Raw genomic sequence first — 20,085 nt, forward strand, 5'->3', positions numbered from 1 at the left:
AAGATGGCGGCGTTTGTTCCGATTTTAGCCATGCGCCAAAAAATCCTTGTCGCACTGTACTAGTTCGGTTCATAGAGTAACGTAATCTATAACCTAGACTAAGTATAATAGTTATCTGTGTCTATAACTGTCAAGTGTCAAGTGCTAGCAGAGTGGACTTCGTCTGTGTAGGTGTTAGCTGGCGGGCGTGCTCTGCCTTTTTGGTGTGTTTTTTTGTTAAAACTGACTGGAAAGCGCTTCTAAGGGGGTGCCGTGCGTATGTCGGCGAGCGCCGGCACAGACGGGGTCCATACTTGTATAGTTTAACTAACTTGTAACTAATAAGTACAAACTTGACATTGGCTAATCTTTGTAAAGCCAGACGAGAGAGAGAGAGAGTGCTAGCAGACTGCAGAGTGTGGACTGTGGGCTGTGGGCCAAAGTTGAGGTTATATCATGTGGTTTTATGTGTGTTTTGCTTGTAAATATAAACAAAATCAACTTATTCTACCAATGTAATTGTTAAAAATGGGTGTCAAGACATTAAATGATGAAACACCGTCCACCAAATATGTGTTTAACAGGAAAGCTGGCAGAAGTTTAATAGAACGTCGACCTGTATTTTCGCCGGATGGAGAGTATGTGGCCAGCTACTTTATCCATATAACTACTTTATCTTTTGTTTATAGAATAATATTAGAGCTGCTAAACATAACTACTATAAAAATTTTGTTTTTAAATAAACAACGTTGCTTGTAAAGTAGATCAAACGCTTAAAATGCAGTTGCATTTATCATTATATTTTATAAACTATGTACATATATGATTACAAGTTTGTGAGGTTTTTATCAGAATGAGATGGTAAAAGATATACATTTAAACTTGTTTGTGATATATGTATGGTAATATTCTTTTTAGATCTATCCTGATAATTGTTGAGAATGTGGTGCGAGTATACAACATTCAAACAGGGGATTGCATACGCACACTAGAAACTGAGGGATCAATTAATGAGTTAGTAGCTGTACAGTTTCTGGAAGATGAAGATTATAATTTATATGGTTGCTCTGACTCTGGTCTAATTACAACATGGACTTGGGAGCATGGGGCTGTGCTTCGGGAAGTTGTGAGTTTTTTGCATGTTTTCAAATCAACAATACTTTACCTGGGGTAGATTTCTTTTAAAAAATCTGTCTTCTGATTTCCAAACTTCCATGGGACATAATGATCAGTTACTTAAGATCATAATGAGTTTTGTAGCTTTTAAATTCCACAAAATAATATTTGAATTGTGGATCCTTTTATGAAGGGAAGCCAGTATATGGCCTAGTCTTATATCTATTAGCATTGTAACCTATTTCTGTGGTGATATATTTTTATTTTTCTGACAAGTTAGGCACATAACTATGATATCACCTGCTGGTAAGCAATGATGCAGTCTAAAACGAATGATGGTAAGGGTATAATATTTTACGAAGCTTAAATGTACAGACCTAAATTAGTTAATCATTATACATCATCCTTTACATTACATTACATCATTACATTATATATCATCCTTTGAGTATAATGACACTTGGTGGCAATATTTCGATAAAGTAGTATTTAGTCATGGCTGATACCAGACCAATATTCTAATTGAATCTGCCAGGAATTTTACCTGGGACTTTATACTTCTACTAGACAGTAACAACTCACAGCCATATAAGGATGGTTATCACTGATTGTTTTGTAACTATGTATTTTCTAAAATATACTTACTTCTTTGTTTCAGCAACTCCAAATACCAAATTTTGTAAAAGTATGCACATTCAACTTAATAAATAGCAATGAGTGTTTCGTCACTAGCCTCAATATGACAACACTTCAAGTTTACCTTGCAAGACATAGTATCAAAAATGGTAGCTTAGGATGTCACTACATAAACACTAATGTACCATACTTTGAGGTTATGTGTGTGGCTATAGGTTGGTGCTTTGGTGACAGATTTGCGGCCATCACAAATGGGACAAAAATCCTTTACATACAGAATCTTTATAAACCACATTTGAGAACAGAGTAAGCTAAATACTTAATCTTTGAATGTTTTTATATTTACATAACATAGTAGACAATCCCCGTGACTTTGTGTGAGGTTTTTTAAAAATTGTGTGAAAACTCTTTGAATTTTTTGTTTTGGATAAAACAGCCTATGCCTCTCCCCGAGATGCAAGCTACCTCTGTACTAAATTTAGTCAAATTCAAAAATTTGGCACATTTAGGGTCTTCATTTTAGATCCTTGCCAAATACTATTATTTTGTGGTACAAAATTAAAATCTTTAGTTCTATCAAATTCTCACATATATGCATATTTTTTTGTAGAATACACAGTCAAAATGAGTTCAGAATATTATCAGTAGCAGCTCACCATAGAGAAAATATGATTGCCATAACTGATACACTAGGTCGAGTGACTATCCTCCGTGGGAATCTGTATGATTACAGACAAATAGCAAGAGAAGTGTTACACTGGCATGCCTTGCCCCCATTTGCTTCGTGTTTCTCTACAGAAGGTATATAAATATTTAATACAAAATCCAAATCATTGATTACATAATAACAAGTTAGGCCACTGAATCAAGTATGCTGGAAAAGAAATGTGCCTTTTTGAAGCACCTCGCTGAGTGTACCAGAAATTAAAATTGATATATTGTGTCAAATGATTTTCATGTTGACAGATTTCTCATCACTTACATTCATTTCTGAGTACGCTCACACAGCCCTCACTATCAGTGATAAAATGGTGAAAATCAAGTTGCTTCCCAAACGGGTTGGCAACTGCAAGTCTAGCATACTTGTATTACAGTAGAGGTCAATGATTCAGGCACACTGATCTTGAAATAATGTTACATGAGTATGGTGTGTTTGATCATAGACAATACTATTTCATCGGTGACAATACAGCCCTCCAGAGTATGTAACTTATTGATATGGTATTGATTTTGTATTTCTTCTTCCTCATGTCCTTATCCCAACCTATATGGGGCCGGTACAACAATTCTTCCACTCAGTTTTGTTATCTGTCAATACATATTATCCACTCCTTTTACACTAGCCTTTTGCACACAATCTATCTACCCTTTTCTTTGATATTTCTCTTTTGCGCATCCACATGCATGTCATTTTAAAATGACAATTCTTAATTAATTTGGTCAACAGGTAACTACCTGATTACTGGTGGCTTGGAAAAGGTGCTAGTCAAATGGACCTTGGGTACCTTGGCCCAAAAAGCCCATGAGAAGATTTTCATTCCACGACTACCGGGATTCATCAGATACATTACAGCCAATAATTCCCACATTGCTGTGACACTTTCGAATAACTGTAAGTCCCTTGCCACATAACGATATTTTCGCGAACAGTCGACCCGCGTTTTATTAGACTGGCTTCACTTGGTTCAAGAAATATACCTACATCGACACACCCTTGACGGCACTTACTTCTTATGAGGAGAGATGAGATAGTTAACGCGATGAAAAGAGTGGACGTTTATTTAATTTTAGATTGTGGTGATGTGCGAGCTGGATTGCACTTTATTGGATCATAACATTTATTTAAACGCAGAGTGATCCTTCTGTACATTTACTATTCTATTCTATGTCAGGAATGCACATCACTGTAGATGGCATTGTGAATGTATGCAAAGTTACAAGGCCGCAACTAACATCTGACGCATTTTAATTGCTCGTAAAAATATCGCCGTATCTAGTATTCGCTATTATACATAATATATCTACTTATGACTAGCGGATAAAATGAACTTTGCCGCGTAGATTTCGAACGATAATAAAAGTGCCCAGCCACGGTTCACTTGCTGCCAGTGCCGAAATTTGAGATATACGTATCTTCATTCAGTACTGAAGCGACTGGTAATGCCATCTAGTAGCGACACTTCGAAACTACTTTCAAAGGCCCATATTTCAATGCAGCTCTTTGAACGAGAAATGAAACCTTGCTTTATACTCCTTGCTTGATGGCGTTGCGGGCGCGATTCTCAGGTCGATGCAGGTTGGAATCCTGCCCATTCCGCAATTTTTTATAATATGTATTTAAAATAATTTAGACATTTCCTTGAAAGGTAGGTAAAACCACTGTCATGAATATTATAAAAAGATAATAAACGCCTTTCCGCGCTAAAATAAAAAATATTTTTTCAGCCGTGGTTATAGCGAGTTCGCTTATGTATGTGGAAACTACAATCCTAGAGTGCGGAGGGCTGTCGCCCGTATGCAGAGCGCTCGGTGCGTCGCTCGTCTACTACCGCCCCATGTCTGCGCTGCTCATGCCGGGTAGGACTGGATACTTGCAGCTGTACTCCACTGTTACAAACAAAGTTCTTTACAATGTAAGTGTTTATGATATACTAGCTGATGCACGCGACTTCGTTCGCGTGAATATACGTCTTGAAATCCCGTGGGAACTCTTAGATTTTCCGGAATAAAAAGTCCATATGATGATGATAAGAATATGTCAATTTCCAAGATGCAAGCTACAGGATGTATAATATATTATATAAATGGGTTAAACGGATAGGCTTTTAAGAATCCCGTGGGAACTCTTTGATTTTCCGGGATACAAAGTAACCTATGTCCTTCCCCAGATGTAAACTAACTCTGTACAAAATTTCATTAAAATCGGTTTAACTGTTGGGCCGTGAAAAGCTAGCAAACGGACAGACGGACACACTTTCGCATTATTATTAATATTAGTATGGATTATACTAGATGATGCCCGCGACTTCATCCGCGTGGATTTAGGTTTTTAGGGTTCCGTACCTAAAAGCGCCACCAAGCCTCTGTTACTAACTACTACTAAGCCTCTCTGCTGTTCGCCCATCGGTCTGTCTATCAGCGATGTAGTAGCGCGTATCTTATAAACCGTAATAGGTAGGGAGTTTAGAATTTTCATAGAGTGTATTTCTATTGCCGTTTTAACAACAAATAAAAAATTTGAAATGGCTACCATGTAATTTAAAGAAAATTAAAAGTAACTACATAATCGTGTACGATGGTACGGAACCCTTCGTGTGTGAATCCGACTCGCACTTGAACAGTTTTTAAGCTGGGAGTTGGTCATATCCCTGAGGGATATGACCAATTCCCGGCTTATGCCATTTCGCTGAGACATACATATTTTCATGTGCTGCCTGTTGCATTTTCATTCTCTTGTACTCTGTCTCGCTCACCCGTTATGGATGTGCTGGCCAATAATCTGTTAATGGCCAATAATGTTAACCATATTTGTGATATTTCGCTACCTCTCCATCCCAAAAGTACATTTAAAGACCATAATTATTTTGGTAGTTGTATATTTTAGTTATGCTTCATGAATTTTTCAGATCGACATAACACAAGTAAACAGTCTCACTTCCGAAAGACATAACCTCATACCGCTCGAGTTGGAAGTGACATGTGCGGCGATATCCGCCGACGGGTCGTGGCTTGTGACATCAGAGTACAGGAACGACGGCGTTAACTATCCCGAAGAAAAATTGAAGTTCTTTGCTGCAAAGACAATAAAGTCACGGCCATTCGGACTGAATACCTGTGTCGATCTGTCACACGGGGGATGCCGAGTTGTGTCGTTAGCTCTTAACAATAAAGGCGAATTCTGCGTGTCGTCGGGCACCGATCAAAAATTCAGGATATGGAAACGCGAAACGACCCAACATCATGAAAAAAGGACCCAACAGTATATAAAAACAACCGGTTGGTATTGTTTAACCGCCTGTTACTACTCGTCGGGAATAGCATATCACCTTAGAAATCCGGTGCATAACAAATTCAAAGTAGGAAAAAATCTCCACGCCAACGAAGTCGTAAACTATCCGTACATGAAAGAAATTACGTATGACGATGTTATAAAGACCATTTTTAACATACACAAGAATGTCGGACAGACCCTCGTGGACAAAAGGGTTGCTGAAAGAAAAGGTCCAAATGAGTTTTCGATGGGCGGTGTGGCGATATCGCAGGACGGTTCGCTGATCGCCGCGTGGTTTGGCTGCAAACTTACTCTGTGGGACTCTCATCTGTGCAATTTACGGACCACTTTATCGCATCCCGCCTTACGACCGAAAGGCGTTAACGTACAGTTTGGAAATAATGACGCTGCACATTACGTAAGTATTAGATGAATATTTTAAAATAAAAATACATGTCGAAAATTGCGGAACCGGCAAAATTCGAACCTGCGGCTCCCTAGATATTAGGAGCGCCTTAGACCGCGCGGTTCACTTGCTGCCAGTGCCGAAACTTTGAGTTTCTCAAAGTGTAGATAAAAACAATATCATAAAAATTACACTATCTGCAAATAAATGGAGACTTTGTACGAGTTCTTTGACGTTGACCATTCTATTGTGTCACTAGGTGATGCCCGCGCTTTCTTCCGTGTGGATATAGGTTTTTAAAATTCCGCGCGATTTTTGATTTTCCGGTATAAAAATTAGTCTGTGTTCATTCAGGATATCTAAATTCTTCAATAAATTGAACTTTATTTCTTATAAAAATAGATTTTTTTGTTTGGAATTTTGATGGTGTTGTTTATCATTGATACTGTTGTTTAGCTATTCTATAGGAGACAATAACCACAGTTACATATTTCGTATTTTTATGAACCTTCTGCAACTGTCCCCATTGACTGCCACTTTTTTTATTTGTTTCCAGCTAGTTTGTACAACTAACAAATGCTTGGCCGTGTGGAGTCTTCTGTCCCTCACAATAAAATGGATGGTCCAAATTGAAACAACTTGTCTGGTATCTGACCCCTATAGCAACAAAATGGCCATGCTCACCACAAATAATGATGGTAAGAAAAATAACTTTTATTAAAAAGCTAGAAGATGCCCGCGACTTCGTCAGTATGATTTTAGGTTTTTAAGAATCACATGGGATGTCATTGATTTTCCGGGATAAAAAGTACCTATGTACCCAGAGATGCAAGCTATCTCAGTGCCCATTAAAATCGGTTAAACGGATGGGCCGTAAAAAGCTACCAGACAGATAGTACTGTAGTTGAACTTTTAAATTTTTTTTGTTGGTGTAGATGGTGGCCATTTTGAATTTTTTATTGCTTAGCAATAGAAATATATTTTCTGCAAAAACTTCAACTCTATACCTATTACGGTTCATGAGATAAAGCCCGCTGACAGATGGACGAACAGCCGAGACTTAGTATCAGGGTCCCGTTGGCACCCTTCGGGTACGGAACGCTAAAAGTAAATCGATGCGTATATTTTTTGGCAATATTAGGTACTGTGTAGAGCGGATTTCGATAAATATTCATTCATTTGAAAGAATGATCAAAAGTTTAGACGAAAAGAAGATTAAGCCTACCGAATATGCTCTACTATAAAACTGTTTACAACCTAATTTTTATATGTATTTATTATTTTTATTTCAGTTTACGTCTTTAGCCCGCACAGTTCTATTCCAATATTGGTACAGAAGGGTCTATTGGACCCTGCGGCGGGAGTTTGCAATTATTGCGCGTTTGGCTCGTCCTCTCCCGATACCGTGAGACTGTATGTCATGAGAAATGATTCTGTAAGTTGGCTTGTAACCTTTCAAAAGCTATTTCTTTTTTAAATAAAAATACTAAGTGATGCCCGCGACTACGTCCGCGTGGATTTAGTTTTTTCAAAATCCTGTTGGCCGCTAAGTTAGCTTTTCAGAGTTATTGTGCATTTTAAGCAATTAAATATCACTTGCTTTAACAGTAAAGGAAAACATCATGAGTTAACCTGCATGAGTAACAAACATAGTACACATTCACAAACACAGTACACATTCACAAACATTTTCATCTTTATAATATTAGTGTGATTTATAGGAGATCTACTGCCTAGAACCAGAGAAGTCAGAAGAAGGTCGTCTAGAAGTGATATCTCGGAGGAACCTCCCGCCTTCCGCGTTCAGCGCGCTAATGGCCGAACAGACTCTCTATGACGTGAAATCCTTTACGAACACTGCGACACAGGAATTGAATAAGGCTGCGCTTGCAAACACAGCTATTTCACAGGTAAATTATAAAAATAAAAATAAAAAGTTTTTGAAGTTAGGGGGAATGTTCAATTTTCATCTATTTTTTAAATAACTTTAAAACCACTGAATTTTGAAAATCATTTAAAAAAAACCAGACACTCACAACAAGCCCTTTCATTTCATATGTTACACGGTACAGCTAAACTTTTTTTAACTGTCTAATTTGCCTCCCCAAAAGTGATTCTCATATCAAAAATTCATATATAATATATACCTATGTTATTTTTTGTGTGTTTGGGATACAGAAGTTCATATGTGTACCAATCGGTCTAGTAAATTCTGTGTAACTTGGCTCTGAAAGACGGAAAGATAAATAGTCGCACGTACGGAAGCCTGTAAGCATAATATAATAGAAAATATAGAAATTATAAAAAAATTGTGAATGCGCTTAGAAACAGTTAACTACCTACACATTGATCTTAAATATAAAACACAAAATAAAAATTGTCCGTTATAGACTTGAAACAATCCAACCAATGTACCCCAACTATTTTTATTCGGAAGGCAATAATGAGAAGATGGTTTTAGATTTAAAGAAATAGGAAAAAATTAGGAACTTTCTTTTTTAGCTTAGTAACTAACACACGCATAATACTCGTAACTAAAAGTTAACGCGACAGTATTGTAACCAACTTATTAATTGTAGTAGCATACATTGTTATTTTCATAATGCTATGAATACATATATTATATATAATAACTGAAGTTTGATATTTATTGGGTCGTTCAACCGCAGCAATAAAATATAATAATGAAATAAATAAAATGTGCAAGCGCTCCACATGATAAGAACACCAGTGGTTCTCAACCTTGCGGCACCAATGATTACATTGGATGAAAAATTTGTTTTAACCTATAAACTTATACGAAAACTAGCTTATGCCCGCGACTTCGTTCGCGAGGACTACACAAAATTCAAACCCTATTTTACCTCTATATAGGTAGGTTGAATTTTCCTTTCTTAGCGGATGTCTACGTCATAATAGCCATCTGCATGCTAAATAGTTTGAGCTGTGCGTTGTTGATAGATAAGCCAGACAGACAGTTTTTCCTTTTATATATAGATTTAGATACTTATATCAAATTGTGCTTAAATTTTTTTCATTTTTTTTCTGTGAATTTACAAGTAGAATTGTGCCTATTTTTCTCGCAAATTAATATCAATTATTTTTACAGTTTCTATCAGCCGCCCCTCACATGGTGCCGCCAGTGAGCATGCTGTGCCCACTGTTTCTGCAACACATATCCGGATACAAAGAGGTCGAGCAATCTGACGACGAAGAAGGCCCCATGGAGGTCGACCTTCCGACCAGCGACGACGAAGACCTGCCAGCTAAGTCCACTCGCACACCTAAACCAGCCCTGCTGTGGGCGCCGAGTTACGAACAAGTGAAAGAAAAGCGTTTAAAGAAAATGCTTAGAGACCCTCTTTTAGACTTAGATTTGACATCATCAGTGTTTGGTGTATGATTTTAGCAATAAATTATAATTTTAAAATTTTGAGTACCTATTTTTTTGTTTGATTCCCGAAGGATATGCAAAAAACTCATTAGTAAAGGTATATGAAGGTTTCTCCTTTGATAAAGGCTAGATGCACACGGGCGGTTAATAGCTCGTTCATACAGGCTGCGTAAGCGTTGCGTAAGCTTAGACAGAGCGTACCATTGCGTTGCAATGTATGAAACATGTCACACCGCTTGCTTAAAGCGTGGACGTATGCGTAACCCGGTATGTTAAGGGTTTACGCGCGTCACTACGCACGTGTCACGTGTACGTGCTTGGTGTGAATCTGCCTATAATGGTGTAATAATCAGGCGGTCGAATAGCCGCCTCAATATATAAAGAATATGTTCATAAAAAAATGTATATACTAAATTACATATAGATGGCCCAGTCCGTCTGTAACTTGCAATGTTCTATATAAAGATGTTAGGTATAACTTGTACGATGATGCAGAACCCATCGTGTGCGAGTCCCACTCGCACTTGACCGATATTTTTTCAAGTGCAACTTGCTTCGAAATTAGGGTGACGCGATACCCGCGCACGCGTTTTATGGTTTAAATGACCAATTTGAAGGGATGCGCAACCCTAATGCCTGACGTCACTGATGGGGTCCATGATCTCGCGTGCCACAAATGCATTCGATGCAGTCCAGTGCGCTAACAGGTCTGTCCTAACGGGACAGCCCGCCGCGCGTCGGCCGCTGGAAATTGCAAAACGGCATTCGGTCAGCTGAGGATTGATGTAAAATTTGATACTCGAAGATTAAATATGTACTACCTACTAATAATAATTTACTAGTTTGCTGTGGATATTTTAATGATTATACAATGACAGGAAATATCGGTAATACTTAGTATTTTCATGCTTATTATTGTAAAATGTGATCACATTTTATATTTATCTCGTCCATTATGGGCTTATGAAGAATTTATTGTTGTTCGGTTATAAATTGTACTCAGCGTCTCGCTATTTATATTTCTACACAGCTTTATTGTTAAAGATAACTGGAAATAATATAAATATTGAATAAGTGTAAAATGTGTGTAGGCTAACAAGATACAAAGAACCATTTGCACAAAGCGTGTAAAGCGACATGGAACTTCTCAGTGACGAAGATATAAAATCAATTTTGGAACAATGTGGGACACCAAAAATAAATCTTTTAAATTGGTATATCAGGGAATATTCGAATAGTCTTGTAGGCTATTTGGGAGAACATTTAAGTTTGGTTGTCGACACTGAATCAGGAAGTAGAAAATTTTTCATAAAATGTGTGCCACGATTTGACAAATGGAAAGCAAATTATTTACGAAAGACATCCTTCTTTAACAAGGAGTATATCATGTTGAGTAAATTATTCAAAAAATTTCGTGATAACAAAGGTGAGTGTGGAGAATTTACTAACAAACAATTTTTTGCTCTTTATTGACTGCTCTACTAAATCGTGATCCAATTTTAAAAGAAGTAGTGACAGTTCGTATCTAATTGTTATTATTTTAAAATAAACAAAAATCCTTAGAACAACAATAATAATATTCAGTCAAAATTTTTTTTTTAAGGATTAAGGACTTGGCGTCCCCAATTATTACTTGTTAAAGAAGATTTGTTTGTATTTGAAGATGTTACACAAACGGGTTACACAATGCCCAGTAATCTCAAAACGTTATCGTACGATGAAACTATGGCAACAGTAGCTGCTTTGGCAAGATTTCACGCACAATCATTCGTTTACGAAGAAGAACAGAGCAAATTATTGAATAGACCTTACAGATTGTGGGAGAACTACGCTCATTGTCTATCTGAGCCCACGAATGGTATGGCTTGGCGTGATACGGGAATGCGAGCAGCCATTGACTTTCTAAAAGTTTATTCAGGATTCCGTTCAAAACACAATTTTGTAAAATTAATAGAAGAAAACATTCCTGACCTGTTCAGTCGTGCTTGTGATCTTATGGAACCTAGTACGAAATACAGAAATGCGGTAGTGCATCGCGATGTCTGGTCGAATAATATTTTTCTCAAAAAATTAGAAAATAACAAGGGGCATGCGCTTCTAGTCGACTATCAAACAGTGTTGTACTGTGCGCCTGCGCTTGACTTATCCTCCATGCTATATATTAATACTACAAAAGATTTTAGGCTTAAAAATACAAATAGAATGATTGATTACTATTATGGAGTGCTAAGCGATGAATTGGAATTAGAAGATATAGATATAAAATCAATTATTAAGAAATCCGACTTTGTAGAATCATACACGGAGAGCCTTATATTTGGGATGACTCAAGCTGCCTTGATAGTTCCTATAATAGCTATGACTGCTGATAAAAGACAAGAACTTTTTCAAAATCCTGAAAACTGTGCCAAAGTTAACGAAGTTTCCCGAAGTCAGGAATTCATAGACATTGCTAAAGAAAATGAAAAATATAGGAATCGAGTAATTGAACTCTTAGATGATTTAGTAGAAACATTTTGTATCCAGCAATGAACGAATTTCAGAACATCCAACTATTCTAATACTATTTATTCAAATTGACTTTATCATAATTGGATAGCGTTCTGCATCAGTCGTCCAAGCGCCAAATTGACTTTTTCTCAAAACAACTTTGACACATGACTTATGCGCAAGATAGGTTTGGTATTCCTCAATTATCTCCATTCTTCGAGAAAAGAACCACTACGTACCTATATCATGCATATCTGGCGTTGTGCCGTCGTGAATGACTTGAAGTATCAGTTTTCCACCCGCTTTTAGGAGTTCTGCAGTGTCTCAGTCATTGCTTGGTCTTATGTTGTTAAGCTGTTTGACAGCCAAATAATTAATCTTGTATTGGCTGACGTCTGGAATCCTCGGTATAGTGTAGGGTCAATTTTCTCTGGGCATCTTTAGCCAAATTTTAACTGGCTTCCGTATTGAGGCTGATAGCTGTCTACTTAATCTCTCTCAAAATCGCAGGTTTAAAAGAAATGAAACTAATGCTCTTAACTTTTAGTCGCGTCAGGCCAATAGACAGCTTTCTCACAAACATATTTTTTAGTCTTTGTTTTGATTGATTGTCTTTAATATATTTGGTATTAAAATCTCGCAGATTGCTCTGCTATGATGTAGAGATTAGTCTACAATCTGACGGCAAGCAGGCATGTTTGCTGAAGACTGCACCATCGTTTATCGTCTTTCTTTCATGAGCTCGAGAGTATAGTATGAGATGAAGACAGCAAAAATGGTAAAAGATTACTTAACGAACACCCAGAGGTGGTAGACTGAAGGTTTATAGGAAACACACATACTATATTTATTAATTTCATAATTAATTCTAATATTACAATAAGTTTTATTCATTACACAGTAGATCTTTTTTAATTCCGTTAAAATTTTGCATTTGAGTGCAATTAAATCCAAAATTATTAATAATTGTAATTATTGTAAAGACATTTTTATACTAGAATGACAAACTTATTCAAGTGGGAGGCTTAGGCTTCCGATCTATATATCTCTTACAATCCTGACACATATCTCTAGTTTTTTGCATACATTAATTGAATAACAGATAGCAAGTTTTTTGCGATTTAATTATGCATTACTAGTCCACGCGCCAAAAATGTGACTTGGATTAGTGATGCAAAACAAAATATCGTGATTTGCAGTGAGTCCAAGTACATTTTAGGCTATATCTTCTATAAGAACGAATCTTTTAAATATATTATTACACATAAAATTAAACAATAAATAAAGAATTCATATAATATGATTACTTTTTGTAAAGTAGTAGGTAAATATGGAGCTTCTCCCACAAAAAACGCGAAACTTTAATTTCCCAAAAAAGTGATTTTGGCGCTTGGATTATTGATGCAGAACGCTATCCAATTTATCTTATCATGTAAGTAAAATATGAGCACTCTGATTATAAGCTATTTCCAAATAAGAGATGTTTTCTTAACTTAAGAAAAGGAAGATAGTGAGAATGGTACCAATTTGTACTGTCATATTCTTATCTTGTTCAAATCTTGAAGACTATGTAAATGCCACTCCATTAGAAACGATTATGTAAGTAAGGAATACATAATTTCCTGCTGCAATCTTAATGAAACCAAGACTAATATAAAACATCAAAGTATCACAGTCAAAAGTTTAACAAGGCAATATTTTCAACGAACAGAAATGAGTGACAACAGTGAAGCATCTATAATATCAGATCAAGATGCTATTACAATCTTTAAGAAATGTAAAGATGTTAATGAAGATGCTGTTTTTAAAAATTATAGTCTGCACAGGGCGAGTGAGAAGATGTTAGGATTCCAGTCAGATTATTGGAAACTTGAAATACAATTTACTGTTAAAAAACAAATTCAGTTCATCAGTTTTTTCATAAAATCAATATCTCAATCCAATGCATCCAAAGCTAAAATGGTAAAGGAAATGAAACTCTTCGACAAAGAATTAACATTTTACGTCGACATCAGAAACAAAATTAATTTAGCGGGTAAGTTTCCAATAATTACTTATATTTGTTAATTCTATATTAATAAATATGTTTCGCACAAAAAATATGTTGATACTACAAAAATGCCACATAAAAATTTCCGCAAAAGTCAGCTCCGTGGAAGACTCAGCAAGTCAATTTGTGCAAGTTTTTCTATTTTAAAGTAACTTTGGCAATTTCTTTTATAATGATTTCTACAATTTTATTCCTAATGGACAGTTTGCTTTATGTTTTAGACTTAGCTCCGTGGTGTGCTAACCTTGTGATGACTCTCAATGAAGCAATGGTTTTTGAAGACTTAAATTTTCTTCAATATAGGATTCGAAATAGACACGAAACGTTTGACCAAAAACATACCTTATTAGCTTTACAAGCATTAGCTCGATTTCATGCTGGATCATTAATTTATGAAGAGAAGAAACGTAAACAGTTAAAAAAACACTTCATTATAAATGACGAACATAAAGACGATCTTAACCGAGGTTATTACATAAAATCAGATCCATGGTTTATACAATGCAGGAACGGTGCATTAGAAGCTATTAAATCCTTCTCTAAATACAATAACAATTTCCATATTCTTAAAGAGATAGAAAATAGATGGACCGAGGTCTGGGACTCGGCACTCGACCTTAGCCATTTCTCATTTGAGTATCGTAATGTGATTTGCCATCGTGATTTATGGAATAATAATATTTTCTTTCGTTATAAAGAAGAAATACCTGATAATTGCGTGCTGGTCGATTTCCAAGATGTAACATGTCAACCTCCTGCAGGTGATGTCATGTTACTTCTACACTGCAACTTAGATCCTGTATTCCGTGAAGAGAATATGACAACATTTTTGAAGTACTATTATCGAGAATTGCAAGATATACTGGGTTCTAACGACGTAACAATCGAAGATATTCTGTCACTAGAACAATTTCAGAATTCCTGTAGGAAGTATAAATTGTGGGGTCTAGTTGCCGCTGCATGTCTAGTACCAACGTTTTGGGTAGACGATGATCTTACAATAAAATATTTTAGCGATACCGATAGCTTTGGAGAAATACTCACCAAAGACAAAGGATCATTTATTAGGAAAATGATGGGAACTAATGATGATTATAAAAATAAGGTTATGCAGGTATTTGAAGAGATTGTCGATATTTATTGTCTTGATAAAAAATCACTGTAACAAAATCGCTTTTACTATTTTTATAAGCTGTTTTTAAGCCAACGAATTTCAGAACATCCAACTATTCTAATACTATTTATTCAAGTTGACTTTATCATAATTTATCTTATCACGTAAGTAAAATATTAACAGTCTGATTATAAATCATTTCCAAATAAGAGATGTTTTCTTAACTTAAAAAAACCGGCCAAGTGCGAGTCGGACTCGCGCACCGAGGGTTCCGTACTAGGGTATTTTTTTTGACATTTTGCTCGATAAATCAAAAACTATTATGCATAAAAATAAATAAAAATCTGTTTTAGAATATACAAGTAAAGCCTTTTATATGATACCCCACTTGGTATAGTAATCTTACTTTGAAAATTTAAACATATTTTAATTGTTTATGACGTATTAAAAAAAAACTACTGACTAGATCTCGTTCAAACCAATTTTCGGTGGAAGTTTGCATGGTAATGTACATCATATATTTTTTTTAGTTTTATCATTCTCTTATTTTAGAAGTTACAGGGGGGGGGGGGGGGGGGACGACACATTTTACCACTTTGGTAAAGTCTCTCGCGCAAACTATTCAGTTTAGAAAAAAATGATATTAGAAACTTCAATATCATTTTTGAAGACCTATCCATACATACCCCACACGTATGGGTTTGATGAAAAAAAATATTTTGAGTTTCAGTTCTAAGTATGGGGACCCCAAAAATTATTGTTTTTTTTTCTATTTTTGTGTGAAAATCTTAATGCGGTTCACAGAATACATCTACTTACCAAGTTTCAACAGTATAGGTCTTATAGTTTCGGAGAAAAGTGGCTGTGACACGGACGGACAGACAGACAGACGTGACGAATCTATAAGGGTTCCGTTTTTTGCCATTTGGCTACGGAACCCTAAAAAGGAAAATGGTGAGAATGGTACCTATTAGTGGTGTCGTATTCTTATCTTGTTCAAAATCTTGAAGACTATGTAAATGCCACTCCATTAGAAACGATTATATAAGTAAGGAATAGTTAATTTTCTGCTGCAATCTTAATGAAACCAAGACTACTATAATTTACCGCTGCACTGGTTTGGAATCCCGTTCTTACCGAGAGGATCCGAGATTTTTTATATATACATTTAAAAACAAGTGTAAATTAAAAATTTATAACACCCCCGACGATCCAAAGTATTTGAGTTTTCCAAAACATCATTTTCAAATAAATAATTATGTATTTAGGCAACGTCCATCTTGACATTTGTCAATTGACATAATATTAAGAACCTAACGGTTATCTAACCTTCTTTTCAATAAGAAAACTAGAAAAGAGCTGATAACTCTTAAACGGCTGAACCAATTTTTTTGGATTATAGCTAAGAACACTCTCGATCAAGCCACCTTTCAAACAAAAAAAACTAAATTAAAATCGGTTCATTCGTTTAGGCGCTACGATGCCACAGACAGATACACAGATACACAGATACACAGACACACAGATACACACGTCAAACTTATAACACCCCTCTTTTTGGGTCGGGGGTTAATAAAACATCAAAGTATAACAGTCAAAAGTTTAAAAAGACAATATTTTCAACAAACAGAACTTCTATAAAATGAGTGACAACAGTAAAACATCTATAATATCAGAGCAAGATGCTATTACAATCTTTCAGAAATGTAAAGAAGTTAATGAAGATGCTGTTTTTAAAAATTATAGCCTTCATAAGGCTAGTGAGAAGATGTTAGGATTCCTGGCGGATTACTGGAAACTTGAAATACAATTTACTGCTAACAAACAAATTCAGTCCATCAGTTTTTTCATAAAATCGATATCTCAATCTAATGCATCCAAAGCTAAAGCCGTGAAGGAGTTGAAACTCTTCGACAAAGAATTAACATTTTACGTTGACATCAGAGACAAAATTAATTTAACGGGTAAGTTTCCAATACTGATATTTGTTAAGTTCTATATTTATAAATAATATGTTTGACGCAAAAATATGTTAATACCACATAGATAATATCTTGTCTAGTAATAAATTTCGCAAAAGTCAGCTCTAGCAAATCACTGGCACTGTGGAAACACTCCCAGCAAATCAATTTGTGCAAGTTTTTTTTTTTAATTTTAAAGTAACTTTGGCCAATTATTTTAGAATGATTTCTACAATTTTATTGCTATTGGATACTTTGCTTTATGTTTTAGACTTAGCTCCGTGGAGTGCTAACCTTGTGATGAGTCTCAATGAAGCAATGGTTTTTGAGGACTTAAATTTTCTTCAATATAGTATTCGAAATAAACACGAAACTTTTGACCACCAACATACCTTACTAGCTTTACAAGCATTAGCTCGATTTCATGCTGGATCATTAATTTATGAAGAGAAGAAACGTAAACAGTTAAAAAAACACTTCATTATAAATGACGAACATAAAGACGATCTTAACCGAGGTGCTTACATAAAATCAGATCTAGGGTTTATACAATGCATGAATGGTGCATTAGAAGCTATTAAATCCTTCTCTAAATACAATAACAATTTACATATTCTTAAAGAGATAGAAAATAGATGGACCGAGGTCTGGGACTCAGCACTCGACCTTAGTCATTTCTCATTTGAGTATCGTAATGTGATTTGCCATCGTGATTTATGGAATAATAATATTTTGTTTCGTTATAAAGAAGAAATACCTGATAATTGCGTGCTGGTCGATTTCCAAGCTGTAACATGTCAACCTCCTGCAGGTGATGTCATGTTCCTTCTACACTGCAACTTAGATCCTGTATTCCGTGAAGAGAATATGACAACATTTTTGAAGTACTATTATCGAGAATTGCAAGATATCCTGGGTTCTAACGACGTAACAATCGAAGATATTCTGTCACTAGAACAATTTCAGAATTCCTGTAAGAAGTATAAATTGTGGGGTCTAGTTGCCGCTGCATGTCTAGTACCAACGTTTTGGGTAGACGATGATCTTACAATTAAATATTTTAGCGATACCGATAGCTTTGGAGAAATACTCACCAAAGACAAAGGATCATTTATTAGGAAAATGATGGGAACTAATGATGATTATAAAAATAAGGTTATGCAGGTATTTGAAGAGATTGTCGATATTTATTGTCTTGGTAAAAAATCACTGTAACAAATTCGCTTTTACTATTTTTATAAGCTGTTAATTTTAGAGGATATTAAAAAATCAAACTGTCATCTTGTTTCATTTTAATGCTTGGTCAGATACCTAATGGTCGGAAAAAGTGTACATTGTGCATTGATACATGTCTTTGTTTTCTATTTATGAAAAATTTATTTCGAAGTCTTCTCCAAGGCAATATTACTATTCAATGCAAACTTGTTGTCCTGAATGCGTGTAGTACCATACTTTCCATGCCAGGGATCATCGTGCCGTTGATTGTGTGATGAGCTATAAATTACATTATGGTATACATAAGTTGCTACATTAATTTAGTGGTGGTACTCTTCCCTGCGTTTGATGCCTGTTCACCAGATGGGGTCTGTCAAACGCTTACAGTGTGAAGTCGCCATTGCAGCATCTTGGGACCCCTGTCGACTACTTCCTTGAAGTGTGTGTTTACCTATATGTATCGAACGCAACTACCCTACAGTTATCTTATCACTTTATACTAGAAGATGCCCGCGGCTTCGCCCGCGTGGATTTCGGTTTTTTAAAATTCCCGAGGGAACTCTTTGATTTTCCAGGATAAAAAATTAGCCTATGTGCTAATCTAGGATATTAAAGGATCCATTCTAAACAGCCCAATCCGTCCAGTAGTTTTTGCGTGAAGGAATAACAAGAATACACACACACACACACACACACACACATACAAACTTTCTCCTTTATAATATTAGTTCACACTAATACAATTTATAGCGTGATAAGACAATTTATAGCGTGTCTAATGTCCATGTTTTGATGGAAGAGAAAAGAAGAGGATTTTTCCAATAGAATTAAATGTCAGCCGATCACCCGGTAAATGCTAATGATCAGAGGCAGCGCAGAGTAGTTTTTGGCCTGGTCTTCGCCGAACTTAAGAGCTTAGAAGGATAATACCTAAGTTAAAAAAGTAATGCATACCTACCTATCTACTAGGTAAATGCAATATTTTAGACTATACAATATTTTTCCTATAAGTACAATATTTTTTCTTATTTTTTCTATACAATATTTTAGACGTCCGCGTCATTTATAAAGTAATATAACGGCAATTATAATTTATGTTTAGACTCCTCACCTGCCTTGTATAGTGTTTATAACAAAACAAATACCAAATTCCGTTTCCATAGGTCTGAAGTAGGTGCAACAGTCAAAACTTTTGTCGTTCCATGAACAGTTAGACATAACTTCAGGACATGAACTTCGAAGCTGAAATGCAGGAAACTAACTTAGGTGAAATAATAGGCTTGAATACACAGGTCGTACGACGACAGATAGGTTTAAGATAGGTACCTGCCTATAAGTACAGGGTAGTATCTATAAAGCTTTAAAATCTAGGCTGCCGCATATTGCCGTATATTACCCGTCTTAATAGATAGAGACTAAGCAATTATTTATTAGTAAATAACGTATGGAACGTGTGGAAGATAACGTCTTTAATATTTTATTTGCAAATTCTTGTTACAATTAATTGTGTATCACGTAACCTACCTACTCGTGTACAGGGTGTAACAAGAATGCTTGCAAAAACGAAGACAGGTGATAGTACTAGTAGTAGTAGTAGTAGACTGATGATTACTGATAATATTGTAAGGTTACTTTTAAAAATTGATTTGAATTGTCAACAATAATATAAAATTATTAATTTATCTAATGAAGATAGTTTGATTAAATCTATATTTGGCTCATTCGATGTCATA

General features: G+C 35.6%; 3 protein-coding genes and 1 long non-coding RNA gene across 6 annotated transcripts; 3 read left to right on the plus strand and 1 right to left on the minus strand.

Annotated features, from left to right (window-relative positions):
• The first annotated feature begins 382 nt into the window (after positions 1-382).
• On the plus strand, positions 383-9,562 carry LOC123872494 (WD repeat-containing protein 75). The gene is made up of 11 exons (XM_045916799.1): positions 383-617; positions 898-1,105; positions 1,754-2,037; positions 2,342-2,532; positions 3,179-3,343; positions 4,177-4,364; positions 5,358-6,140; positions 6,685-6,826; positions 7,421-7,563; positions 7,850-8,038; positions 9,238-9,562. Exons 1-11 carry the CDS (start codon positions 508-510, stop codon positions 9,529-9,531), a joined length of 2,697 nt encoding a protein of 898 aa, XP_045772755.1. The 5' UTR covers positions 383-507; the 3' UTR covers positions 9,532-9,562.
• A 946-nt stretch (positions 9,563-10,508) lies between these two features.
• LOC123872504 lies at positions 10,509-15,385 on the plus strand. Of its 2 annotated transcripts, none has more exons than XM_045916824.1 (3): positions 10,509-10,948; positions 11,126-12,064; positions 15,259-15,385. In XM_045916824.1, exons 1-2 carry the CDS (start codon positions 10,660-10,662, stop codon positions 12,052-12,054), a joined length of 1,218 nt encoding a protein of 405 aa, XP_045772780.1. In that variant the 5' UTR covers positions 10,509-10,659; the 3' UTR covers positions 12,055-12,064; positions 15,259-15,385. The 2 variants fall into 2 exon arrangements, with proteins under 2 accessions (XP_045772780.1, XP_045772781.1); XM_045916825.1 differs by having other exon boundaries at positions 11,126-12,057; positions 15,252-15,385.
• On the plus strand, positions 12,055-18,415 carry LOC123872496. 2 transcript variants are annotated; one of them, XM_045916803.1, is made up of 5 exons: positions 12,055-13,631; positions 13,673-14,047; positions 14,284-15,176; positions 16,879-17,140; positions 17,409-18,415. In XM_045916803.1, exons 2-5 carry the CDS (start codon positions 13,726-13,728, stop codon positions 18,350-18,352), a joined length of 2,421 nt encoding a protein of 806 aa, XP_045772759.1. In that variant the 5' UTR covers positions 12,055-13,631; positions 13,673-13,725; the 3' UTR covers positions 18,353-18,415. The 2 variants fall into 2 exon arrangements, with proteins under 2 accessions (XP_045772759.1, XP_045772758.1); XM_045916802.1 differs by having other exon boundaries at positions 12,055-14,047.
• LOC123872511 lies at positions 18,415-19,672 on the minus strand. The gene is made up of 2 exons (XR_006797487.1): positions 19,464-19,672; positions 18,415-18,631 (listed from the first exon to the last, which is right to left on the minus strand). It is a non-coding gene; the product is annotated as an uncharacterized LOC123872511 (long non-coding RNA).
• Between the last annotated feature and the right edge of the window lie 413 nt (positions 19,673-20,085).

Source organism: Maniola jurtina, chromosome 15 (genome assembly GCF_905333055.1).
Source record: "Maniola jurtina chromosome 15, ilManJurt1.1, whole genome shotgun sequence".
In the NCBI taxonomy this organism is placed as follows: domain Eukaryota; kingdom Metazoa; phylum Arthropoda; class Insecta; order Lepidoptera; family Nymphalidae; genus Maniola; species Maniola jurtina.

Excerpts from the sequence above, each read along its gene's own strand:
- LOC123872494 (XM_045916799.1), top strand. The coding sequence starts at position 508 with ATGGGTGTCAAGACATTAAATGATGAAACACCGTCCACCAAATATGTG. Across the intron at positions 6,141-6,684 it reads ATAATGACGCTGCACATTAC|CTAGTTTGTACAACTAACAA; the intron begins GTAAGTATTAGA and ends ATTTGTTTCCAG. Across the intron at positions 8,039-9,237 it reads CAAACACAGCTATTTCACAG|TTTCTATCAGCCGCCCCTCA; the intron begins GTAAATTATAAA and ends TTATTTTTACAG.
- LOC123872504 (XM_045916824.1), top strand. The coding sequence starts at position 10,660 with ATGGAACTTCTCAGTGACGAAGATATAAAATCAATTTTGGAACAATGT. Across the intron at positions 10,949-11,125 it reads AAAATTTCGTGATAACAAAG|GATTAAGGACTTGGCGTCCC; the intron begins GTGAGTGTGGAG and ends TTTTTTTTTAAG.
- LOC123872496 (XM_045916802.1), top strand. The coding sequence starts at position 13,726 with ATGAGTGACAACAGTGAAGCATCTATAATATCAGATCAAGATGCTATT. Across the intron at positions 14,048-14,283 it reads AAACAAAATTAATTTAGCGG|ACTTAGCTCCGTGGTGTGCT; the intron begins GTAAGTTTCCAA and ends TTTATGTTTTAG. Across the intron at positions 15,177-16,878 it reads ATAAAAATAAGGTTATGCAG|AAATGTAAAGAAGTTAATGA; the intron begins GTATTTGAAGAG and ends ACAATCTTTCAG.